Source organism: Balaenoptera ricei, chromosome 19 (assembly GCF_028023285.1).
Source record: "Balaenoptera ricei isolate mBalRic1 chromosome 19, mBalRic1.hap2, whole genome shotgun sequence".
Lineage (NCBI taxonomy): Eukaryota > Metazoa > Chordata > Mammalia > Artiodactyla > Balaenopteridae > Balaenoptera > Balaenoptera ricei.
Window position 1 is genome coordinate 35,900,184 of NC_082657.1, and position 12,120 is coordinate 35,912,303.

Consider the following 12,120-nt stretch of genomic DNA (forward strand, 5'->3'; position numbering starts at 1 on the left):
GACTTTAAGACCAAAAGTATTATAAGGGATAAAGGAGGTTAGTTTATAATGAAACAAAGTTTAATTCACTATGAAGAAATAACAATCCTGAACATCTATGCTTCTAAAAGAGCTTAAAAATATACTATGTTCAAAAGACTGAAGAAAAATCAAGAAATCATTACTACAGTGGGAGATTTCAAAAACTCCCCTCAAGTAGATAGAACAAGCAGACAAATATGTAAAGAAACAGATGATTTGAACAATACAATCAATAAGTTTGTTTTGTTGTACCTACATAGAACCCAGAACAAACAATTACAAAACACAGATTCTCCTCAACTTGGAACATTCACAAAAATTAATCTCAGGAATAGGTCACAAAGCTAGTCTAAAGCAATTTCAAAAGAATCAGCACATATAAACCATAATGCAATTAAGGTAGAAATTGGTAACAAAAGATAAAGATTATATTTCATACACTCTAAGACACCACTGATTATAAGGTATTAAAATGTAAGGGAGAAACAGGTTCATCTTAGAACCAGTGAAATATGGTTAAGTTACCTCAATATGTTTGGAAATTTAAAAAAGTTTCTAATTCATGAGTCAACAAAGAAATCAAAATGGATATCTAAAAGTACTTAGTTGGAAATACCAAATTGTATACAATGAAAGTTGAGGAAAAATTATAGCTTTAGATGCTTATAACTGGAAAGAGCTGAAAATTAATTAGCTTGGTATCTGACAGTTGTTTATAACAGAAATAATAAAAGTATAAGTTTGAAGAAAGTAAAGAATATTCCAAAGAAAGAAGGTAGAAGATATTAAAGAGCAAAAATTAATGAAATAGAAAAAATAAGAAGTAAACCCAAAAGATCTTTGAAAAGACTAATAAGACTGAGACTACCCTCTCATGAAAATAGTGAAAATAAGAATAAAAGTATAATTCATCAATATTTGGGATGAAAAAAGGACAATTACAGACAGAACAGCAATCACAAAAATAAGGAATACTGACAATTTAGCTAACACACTTGAAAAAAGACAAAATGAGCAAATTCCCAGAAAATATAACTAAATAAAGCTGACTCAAAAAGACATGGAAAAGCGTAGATAGTCCTATAATCACAAGTTAAAAGAACAGGGACCAAAGTGATTTTATAGAGTTCTACCAAACTGCCACAAATGAACACTACTATCTTATACAAACTCCTCCAGAAAACAGAAAAAGAAGGAACACTCCCTAAGTCATTCTATGAAGCTAGGTTTAATCTACACATCAAAATCAGATAAAGTGGGGGGAAAAAAATACAGGCCAGTCTCCATCATGATTCCAGATGCAACAACCTATACAAAACATTAGCAAACCAAATCCAGCAGAGTTTAAAAAAAAAAAGAAAGAAAAGAAAATACATCACTACAAGTTGGGTTTATCACCAGGAATGCAACATTAGAAAAATCTTTATTTTTTCACTGTAACAAAGAAAAATTTATTTTATCAATTCAAAAGCAGAAAAAAATTGACAAAATTTAACAACTCATGGCTACCAAAAAACCTCTTATGAAACTAGGAACAGAACTTCCTTAACCTTAAAGGATATCTGAAAAAACAAAAACAATAAATATTATTCTTAGTGGTGAAAAAGTTAAACATTCTATTTAAAATTAGAAATAAAACAAGGATGTGCACAGTAATTGTTTCTTTCTAACATTTTACTGGTGGTCCCAGCCAGCACAATAAGATAAGAAAAAGGAACTAAAAGGTATTAAGGAAGAGAATAAAACTGTCATTATTCACAAATGGTGACTCTCTACATAGGAATTTCAAAGAATCCACTGATAAATTACTAACGTTAACAAGAGTTATTATTAAAGTTTATAAGAATTGCGTGGCTGGATGTAAATATCCCAAAATCAATTGCACTTTTATACACCAGCAACCAAAAAAATATAAAATACCTAGGAATAAGTCTAACAAAAGACATGTACAATTTTTTGGGGGGAAAAAAACAGCAAAACTCTATGACTTTATTGGATGACTTTAATTAAAGGAAACAAATAAATGTAGATATATGCCATGGACAAAGAAAGACTCAAATCCATGAAGATCTGTTCTCTCCATAAATTTATCAAGCAATTTAATAACATTCCAATAAAAATCCCAATAGGGATTGTTAAAGAATTTAAACTAAATTTAAAATTTATATGGAAGAATGAAGTGGCCAAGAATAGACAAGACATCCCTGAGAAGAATGTAAGGGGACTTGCTCTACCAGATATCAAGATCTGTACAGAGCTACAGTAATTACACAGAGTGATACTGGTCCAACAGATCCTAGGAACAGAAAAAAGAATCCACAGACAAACCCATATAGGTATGGAAACTTGTTATAAGACAGAGGTGACACTGAAGATCACTGAGGAAAGGCAGAAGTATTTAGTAAATTGCTAGAAAATTGGCTTTTCATTTGAAGAAAAAATTGCAATGTGATCCCTACCTCATACCCTTCACAAAAATCAATTCCAGATAGATTAAAGACTAACATGTGAAAGACAAAAATTCTAAGACTTTTACAAGAAAAACTATATTACAACCTCAGGGTAGAAAGAATTTCTTGAACAAAATATAAAAGGCTCTAACCATAAAAAGAAAATATTGATGGATTTGACCACCTTAAAATGGACCACCTTCAAAAGGTACAAACTTCCAGTTATAAAATAAATGAGTAGTGAGGATGTAATGTACATCATGGTGACTATAGTTAATGATATTGTACTGTATATTTGAAAGCTGCTAAGAGAACAGATCTTAGAAGTTCTCATCACAAGAAAAAAAATGTGTAACTATGTGTGGTGATGGATGTCAACTAGACTTACTATGGGGATCATTTCACTATATATATATATATATATGTATATATCTCATATTATTATCAAATCATTATGTTGTACACTTGAAATTAATGTTATATGTCAATTACATCTCAATTTTTAAAAACGGACCACCTTAAAATTAAATATATTTGACCACTTTAAAGTAAAAAGATAAGCTATAAACTGGAGAAAAAAAATATCAGGACTATGTTTAAAAACAAAAAAAAACTATGAATCAATAAGAAGAATACAAATAACCCAGTAGAAAAATGGCAATATAAATGAACAGACCTTCCACACAACAGGACACATGAATGGCAAATCAACATATGATATGTCAACTACATTTGTTAACAGGGGAATGCAAATTAAGACCATAAGGAGATACTATTTTATAAATCACTTTATTGCTGTATTTGTGCTGTCCAGGAGGGCAGCAACAAGCCACGTGTAGCTATTTAACACTTAAAATGTGACTAGTGTGGCTAGGGAACTGGATTTTAAATTTCATTTAGTTTTCATTCATTTAGATAGCCACAGGTGCCCAGGGACTAACATATTGCACACACAGCTCTAGAGAAACAGATGTACATATGTAACAAAGCATGTCCTTGACCTGTCAGCACCATCTGTCATAATTCAAACATTCATTCACCGGAGAATGAACAAATTTCGGTATCTCGAATAATGCACTATTATACAGCAGTGAAAGTGAACAAATTATAGCTGTACATACACATACATACACACATACAAAATTGTTTCAATCAGAGAAACAATTTGATTGAAAAACCAAATTCACAGAAGGTGGTGTATATATAATAAAATCATTTTTTATAAAGTTCAAAACAAGCAAGGTATTATATTGTTTATGGGTACCTATATAGGTAGCAAAAAACAAAAACAAAAAAACCCCCAAAACTACTAAGAGTAAAGAAAGGCAAAAGAATGGTAAACTAGATATAGGAAAGTGGCGTGAGGATGGCAAGGCACAGAGACAGAATGGGGAGGAGCACAGAGGCAGACTCATATTGTTGATAATGCTCTAGGTCTTAAGTTGGGTGATGGGTTCAGGGGGGCTTGTTTTATTACTATGCTTCATAACATACACACATCAGGCATCAGACTTTCACCAAGCATCGGAATTATCCATGGAACTTTAAAAATTAGACTTCCAGAGCTCACTCCAAACTTACTGAGCCAGACAGAATTAGTGTGAGGCAATCTACAGTATTAACAAACTCCCAGGTGACTCTAATAAACCCAAGGCTGGGTAGATTAGGAACTCCTGCCCCAGGAGACTAATTTATCACCTTGCTACACAAAACAACAATAAAGGATGATCTAATAAAAGTTGATCTAAGGACTAGGAGAGCTACTTACAACACACATTCTGCTAGAAGCAAGACACTGCTGAGAGGTAACTAACTGACCACCTAGAGAGCCCTTTCTTGGTATAGCCCAGTACAATTGACCCACATCCAAATTCTCAAAGACACTGGGCCAGCAAGAAAGCTTATATGAAAACTTGAAAGGAATAATTCATGGCTGGGTAACTGGCCCTTTTCAGGATACTGATATTCCTCCCCTTGGCTGCTATACCATGACAACATTTTTACATGTAAGCAACGTTCCTAGCAATGTTCCTGGGAACATCAGGAGACAGAAGGTGTGCCAAACCACAAAACTGCAACAACACACTTTCTTCAAAACATGTGGCTGGTCGCCAATATACCACATTGATTTTCCTAATAGTCTGCACTTAAGCTTAACATCCTTTTGCCTGTGGTAGGGTTGGTCAAATTGAAATGACCAGATTTAATCACTTTGGTGCCATTTGAAGACTTGAAAAGAGAGGAGCAAACAAGGCACCGCTGCCACCCCACACCAAACAAGCAGAGCCCCAGCCAGGTGTGTAACCCTGTCACAGCTGCCATGTTCTTATAGATCATAGTGCCCTTGCCTCAGCTCTTCTCCCTTCCTGGGGTGTTCTGCTCTCCCCGTCTGCCTGTCAAAGCCCTAGTCGTCTTACCTAATCAACCTCTTCTTTCTAATGCCTTAACTTCCCCAACATGAGCACATATATCCACCTCCAGGCAGAGTTATTCCTCCTCCCTGATCTCATTACACCCTATATAAATCCTTCCATAGAACTTGCTACCTTGTTTGCCTAGAAACAGATGCTGAAGTATTGAACTCCACCTCTCCTGCTACTTTGTGACCTTGGACAAAGGTTCTCAACCTCTGAGATTCTCAGTCTCTTCATCTGATAATAACAACTTGTACTTCACAGACTTGTTGAGAGGAATAAAAGAAATTATGCATGGAAAGAACTTAACACAATGCCTGACACATGGCAGGCATCCAATGAAGAGTAGCTATTATGTTGAATGAACAGAGAGACAAGGGTCAAAGGCTATAGAAGACACCAAATCTGGTAGGGGAGAGAGAGGTAAGACCACCAAAGGAACTTCACCAAGACCTATGCTTAGGTAACCTTTTGTTCTGGCTACCATTAATCTGGCATTTCAAAGCACACAGTCAGAAGGAGATTATAGTTGTGTGAATTCAGGCTGACCTCTTATGCTTCACAGCTCCTGCCAACAGCTTTGCCTGGGAGAACTTGGTCTTGGTTTCTGTGGGTTTCACAGCCACTTTCTTCTCCACTTCCTTCTTGTTGTCTTGAGAAATTCCAACCTTGTTGAGATTACTGTGAGTTACAGGTTAAGGGTCAAACTAAGCAAAAAGAAGAGCTACAGCAGGACAATGGTAAATCAAGAGATGGAAGGCAAATATAACCCGTGAGTACTTCAGCTCTGCCATGGAATGTTCAACCTACTTATTTTAAAAATGCCCTCCCCTCCTTATTCTGCCAGTCAAATCCAGCTGATTTAAAAAGAAATGAAGGGACTTCCCTGGTGGTCCAGTGGTTAAGACTCTGCACTCCCAATGCAGGGGGCCCGGGTTCGATCCCTGGTCAGGGAACTAGATCCTGCATGCCGCAAGTAACACCCGGCACAGCCAAAAAAATAAATTTTTTTTTTTTAAATAAATAAAGGTGACTAGGAGGAAACCAGCAAATCAAGCCCAAAATTATACAGAGAAGCAAACTTTTTCCCTTTGATTCTCAATGAAAATCTGAGTACGGCCAGAAAACCTGCTATTACCAAAGACATGGCCAATATCATGCTTGCTGGAGAAAACAAAGATCTTGAAGATGCAACAGAAAAAAATGTAGCTTACCTGAAAACATAAAAATATTTGCTTTTTCCCCCAAGGGTAAAATCAAATTTTGCGGAGTGTCCTATGACTACCAGTGGCATTCAATTTTAGACATCATGAAGACTAACTCCTATTCTGCTGGTGCAAGACAACATCAGAATCACCTTACAGCTCATTAAAAGACAGAGTCCCTCCCCTGTCCCAAACCTACTGAATGAGGACCTCCAGAGGCCCAGGAACCTGTTTTAAACACTCTCAAGGTGATTTTAATGAGAAACCCCAGGGCATATGCAACACAACACAGGACTGAAAAGTTGTTTTAAAAGCATAAAACAACCAGTTCACTTGTAAGATACTTTTTTCATGCTTCATGTCAATCTCTGGCCCTCAAGCTTTGCCAGTTTCTTTTGTTCTCTCCACCAACCCCCTCCCCTCCTTCCCTTTCATGCTCTCCCACAACATATCAATCAACAGATAAGTACCGAAACATGTATTGGAACATCTTACTTAAGATGCAGTAATGCCTTGCTGGAACAATAGTGACATCTAGTGCCCAAGATATCTAAGAAGTATGTATTATCAGCCCAAAGGGGTGGGGGTAGAGGTATATGGTCTAAGCTATTCCTGTATCTTTGAACAACAGAGAAATTGAGTACCAGAAATTAGGAAATTCTAATTCTGATCACTCTTCAGACACTAACTCGATTCTTATGGGCACCAGTTATCTTAAACATTTGTAATATTCAATACGGATTATGCATAATGCTCAGTACTATTCTGAGTTTCATCAATTTAATGTTTTTAAGGTCATCATGGAAACTGATAATATGTTAATACTAAATGTTCATTTTTTTAGAATAAAAATGAAGGAAACAGAAATTTCATCTTTCTAGTACAGAATACCAAAAACAATGAGCATGCTGCGATTTTTACCTACAATTCCATCACTAAAGGATAGAAACTCTCAAAGAAAATTCTTAATATTAAATACTGAAAAATAAAACAAAAATGGAAAAAATATAACAAAACCACACATTTATAATACCAAGACAAAGACAAAAACCAACATTTAACTTTCTATTCTTTTGAAGTGAAGAAAAGCCCTCAACCTCTTCTTTTTTGGTGGGCAGGAAGGGAAGTGGTAGTTGTATTTTTGATCCACATCCAAAGCATAAGCCCTTTTTTCCCCTAAGTCCCTCTCCCCCTAAAACGCTTTAAATACACAAACACATCTCAAAAATCTCATGGAATGCATTAGATGAGCATTTTTTAAAAAATCACATTGTTTTAAAACACACATAATATTAATAAATACTGCTCTAACCTGAAAGAAACAAGAGTTCTGTTGTTTATACTGGCACAAACCATAGCTTATTTGTATTCACAAGTATCACATTACAAAATGTATCATTTTATAGCAACCAAGCAAAGCCAAGAACCAGCTCCTGATTTAGAGCTTCAATAAACAAATGTCTAATCCTTCAATTCCTATTTCAACATGACTCTGGCTACATGCATGCTTGGGATTAGCACATCAGTGGGTTGGAAGGCTTGCTTTGCTTCAGTTTTTCTAGACAGTCAGAACGTTCCAAGTTTCCAATAAAAACTAATACCCTGGGCTTTCCTGGTGGCGCAGTGGTTAAGAATCCACCTGCCAATGCAGGGGACACGGGTTCGAGCCCTGGTCCGGGAAGATCCCACATGCCGTGAAGCAACTAGGCCCGTGCGCCACAACTACTGAGCCTGCGCACCTAGAGCCCATGCTCTGCAACAAGAGAAGCCACCGGGATGAGAAGCCCCCACTCTCTGCAACAAGAGAAAGCCTGCGCACAGCAACGAAGACCCAACACAGCCAAAAATAAAAATAAACAGAATAAATTTATATAAATATAAAAAAAAAACGAATACCCCTGAAGCCTCTTCAATATTGTGCTGTAATGTTACCAGGACAGAAAAGTATCTTTTGCCTCATGGCTGCCATGTTCATTCTTCCCTTTTGAATTGAAAACCGAAAGGTCTCTCACACTCATACCACACCAACAATACTCTCCAAAATGCTGCTTTAGGAGACACTCTGGCTTATTTGCTTGCCTACCAAATTAAGCACATGAAACAAGACATAATTCAAATGACAGTGTAATTAATATATTTTTCTTTAGAGGAAAAAGCCAGGTGCCTGAAACAATGCAATACATATATCTGCCCATCTCAGATATATCAACACATAATATCATCCTGGGGTCACCACGGAACAGAGTTCGGGAGGGAAGCTTCAGAAAAATCAAGCTCAATCCTACAGTTGGGATGGAGGTGTGACTTTCCATCAACTCCTATCTTAGTGTTATACCAGAATTTCACGAGAAGAACTGGGACTTGAAGCCAGGTCTTCCGCTACCAGTTCAGAGCAGGTTTTGCGGCACTGTGCTGCCACCTTATCTCGATCACCGTCAGTCACCTTGTCTTAAACCAAATCCCTGGGAATCTGTCCACATTTTTTCCTACATAACTCTTTAATGGAACCTACTGCACACTCTCTGCAAAAAATACCAACTAGCACACACACACAGTCATATCATCAATCTTAGAGGTAAAGCCTGTTCAGTCACACGAGTGAGGTTATTCAACATACAAGCATGAAATACTCAAATTAGCTTTCTCACAGAAGGAAAAAGCTAAGGTGGTCCTTTTAACCTCTCCTATGAGTCATTCATTAATATATTCATGTATATACTGAGAACTTACAATATGCCAAGCACTGGAGAAATCAGTGGTGATCAAGTCCTTGTTCTTATGGAGCTTACTTTATATTCCAGCAATAAAGAAGCACACAAACCAGTAAGCATATAAATTAAGATTTTCAGGTAGTGACAGAGATCATTAAAAAAATGACATTATAGTCAGTGATGGGGGTGGGTGCAATTTTAGGTGGGGTGCTCTATGAGGAACGGAGCTGAGACCCAAGTGTCATGAAATGCCAGCCTTGTAAACTCTGAGGGCAGAGCATTCCAGGCTGAGGAAATAGCAAATGCCTCACAGAGCTCAGTATGAGAGGAACATAAAGAAGGCCAGTAGGCTGGAGTATAGTAAACAGGAGGAAGAGTAGTTCAGGATACAACAGGGTGGTGGGTTGGCCAAAATCATGCAGAGCCTTGTATGACCTGGTAAAGAATGCAGATTTAAGACTAAATGCAACAGGAAGCCACTAGTGTTTCAAACAGGAAAGTGATATGATCCCATGTATGTTTTCAAAAGTTCCCCAGACTATTGTCTAGAGAATGGATTGTGGGGGAGGAGAGCAGAAGCAGAGACAATTAGATGGTCCCAGTAGTCCAGAGAAGGTCTACGACGACTGCAGTGGCAGCAGAGAAAGCAAGAACTGCAAGATTTGGAGTACATTCTGGAGGCAGTTTTTGGCCTAGGCACCTGGGGGTATAGGAGTACCATTACTGAGATTGGGAAGACCAGAAAAAGAAGAGATTGGGAGTCGCGGGGGAGGGAGGTGGTGTGATGAGGGTCGGGGTAATGAGGCACGGAATTGAGAATTTTGATTCAGCCAAGTTACATTTGGGATGTCTATTAAGACATTCAAGTGGATGCCAAAAAGGCAATAGTGAACCAAAGCAAAGTTCTCTTGGATGCTTTCTCTACCCACCTATGGGGACAAACCAGGCTGTATCTGTAGGGAAGGTCTTACTAAGGACACAGGAGGGTTGCTAAACATTTCCTTTTAAAACGTAGAAGCCAGTGTCTCCCCTGGATGAGGTTCACTGCATCACCCACCTGTTCCAGAGTCTAATCCCACAAGGCAAGAATACCCTGGTCCTGACTATTAGGATTTAGGCCTTTAGTTAATCCTAAAGGATCTGGACTTTTGATTGCAACAGACTCCTGCATGCAACATAACTCTACATATCACTGCCAGTTATTCAGAGTCATAGGAACATCCGTGTTGAAAGGGAACTAGAGATCACCAGGCAGAAGACCCTCATTCTAATTATGAAGAAACTAAAATGCATAGATGTTGATGAGAAACTGACACCTTATACATTCCTCACAAAGTACAAAGGATATTCTGTATTCCTTCAGTTCTTTCAGTTCTTCTTCTCTTCGCTGCTTTTCTATTAGTTCCTGCTGCCGAGAAACCTCATCAAGGAAGTTGGTCTCATCTTCGTCTAAGCCTCTTACCATGTTCTCTGAGGAAATAATTAAACAAGGAACACTTAACAGGATAAAGGAAAAATATAGTCAAATAAGAATTTTCCTTGTCCTATTTTTTAATAAATAGCAGATACTTCAGGGGATTAGAAGAAAGAATTTGTAAACACCAAAGCTTTTGGATAGATAACATGACATAAAATCAAGGCATCTCTCCCATTACTAGATATTAGCGTAAAATTAAAATGGGTATCTTGAGTTCTAAACAAAAATGTTCAATGTGGTCTAGATGGTAGAAAGTTGTCTCTTTTCCACCAAATGAGCATCTAAAGACAATTTTATCTAAAGATAATCAAGACAATTTCATGGTTGGTTAGTAAAAGTGTTGCACAGGGCAAAAGTGCACCAAAAAGGCCCTGCAGAGTCCCTTGGACACTGCGTTTTCTGAAGCTTACTGAATTTGAACTGTTCTTCATACTCCTGCTGCTTCCTATCTTTCTGTTCCTGTAGCCTTTCATATAGAGACCGAGGGTCATAAACCTCCTCTGGGCATTCTGAAAGAAAGGGAGGGGGAAAAATACATACTTCAGAATCCTTTCATATTATTTTGGAATCACAAAGGATTTTAAAGATGAAGTCAAGTCTCTGCATGATCTGAGGGCAAAGATAACACAAAAATAGTACAAAGTCCACAGCTTCCCTTTGGACCTCAGAGAGGGGCCAGCAGTTCTCAAAGCCAACTATCAATGTTAATAGGGCCCATGGCCTGAGACAGTTAACTGGATGAGGGATCCACCCAAACCCTGCTTGGCAGCAGCATTCTCAGCTGTTCAGATCCTGGATCCACCTGAATAGATGGAATAGACTAGCGGAATCTCCTGGAAGACAGTGTGGCAGAGTGGAAAGGGCAAAGATGTGAGGACCCTGGTTCTGCTCCCAGCTATGGCGGCCTTACATAGGTCCCTTGAGCCTCAGTTTCTCTACTCTAAAGCGAAGACATTAATACCCACTTTGCAGGGTTGTAAAGATTAAAGGTCTACAAGCCTCTATACCTTCTGGATCTTCAGGTTTTCGAACTTTCTCCCATTCTTCTTGCCTCCTTTTGCGCCGTTCATCTAATTCTGCCTCAGACACAAACCTCTTTTTGATAACAAGGTTACCATCATCCCCTCCATCCATAATGGAACAATCAGTCTACAAAAACAAAAAAACAAAAAAACCATTTCAAGTGAGAACTGCAATTAGAATTCTAAAGAGAAACAAGAAGATTGAGCTCTGTCTCCCCCAGCAATAGACTACCTCAAAACTCCTTTCAACCTTGAATTGAGAAATCCTCAAGCAGTTTAATTTACAGGTCATTGATGAAAGCACATGATTACATTTTCCTAATGTATCAAGTAGTTTTATCAACATCTATGTTATCTACAAACTCAGCGAGAGGACCTGGAATAATTCTCATGATATGCCACAGTAAACCTCACATTCCAGATTTTTCTCTGTCGCTCTAATATAGACAAATTGGCCTCCTGGGCACCCTGACATTGTTCCTTCTCGAAATTCCTGTTTCAGGGATATTACACCACCTTGATTCACCTGTTTTTATTTCCAAGTAGATTCTGAAAGGAGAAACTCAGATATTCAAGGAGCCTTAGAGATGAGTCTAGTCCGTTCAGCAGGGAAGTGATATGCCTAGAGGCACACAGACCAAGAGTGGAGAAAGTAAGACTAGAAGAACCCAGATCTCCCCACTTCAGGTTCCATGTCCTCTGTACTCTACTAAAATGACTCCTCTTTCATCTCTTCCTGACCTTCCTCCCTGTAAACTCCAAATCTGCCCCACTTAAGATTCTATCCTCCATCCTTCTTTTTTCTCATTCCCACAATGAC

General features: G+C 37.9%; 1 protein-coding gene and 1 non-coding gene across 6 annotated transcripts in view; one reads left to right on the forward strand and one right to left on the reverse strand.

Moving 5' to 3' along the window:
- The window catches only part of PSME3IP1 (proteasome activator subunit 3 interacting protein 1), a 44,809-nt gene that overhangs the window by 22,882 nt on the left and 9,807 nt on the right, over window positions 1-12,120 (reverse strand). For all 5 annotated transcript variants that reach the window (XM_059903917.1, XM_059903914.1, XM_059903915.1 and 2 more), the window contains 4 exons: window positions 11,286-11,427; window positions 10,689-10,787; window positions 10,149-10,271; window positions 5,435-5,567 (listed from right to left, as the gene is read on the reverse strand). In XM_059903917.1, the coding sequence (XP_059759900.1) occupies window positions 5,435-5,567; window positions 10,149-10,271; window positions 10,689-10,787; window positions 11,286-11,412 (482 nt within the window). In that variant the 5' untranslated portion in view covers window positions 11,413-11,427. The remainder of the gene's footprint in view (window positions 1-5,434; window positions 5,568-10,148; window positions 10,272-10,688; window positions 10,788-11,285; window positions 11,428-12,120) is intronic.
- On the forward strand, window positions 5,769-5,841 carry TRNAG-CCC (transfer RNA glycine (anticodon CCC)). The gene has a single exon. It is a non-coding gene; the product is annotated as a tRNA-Gly (tRNA).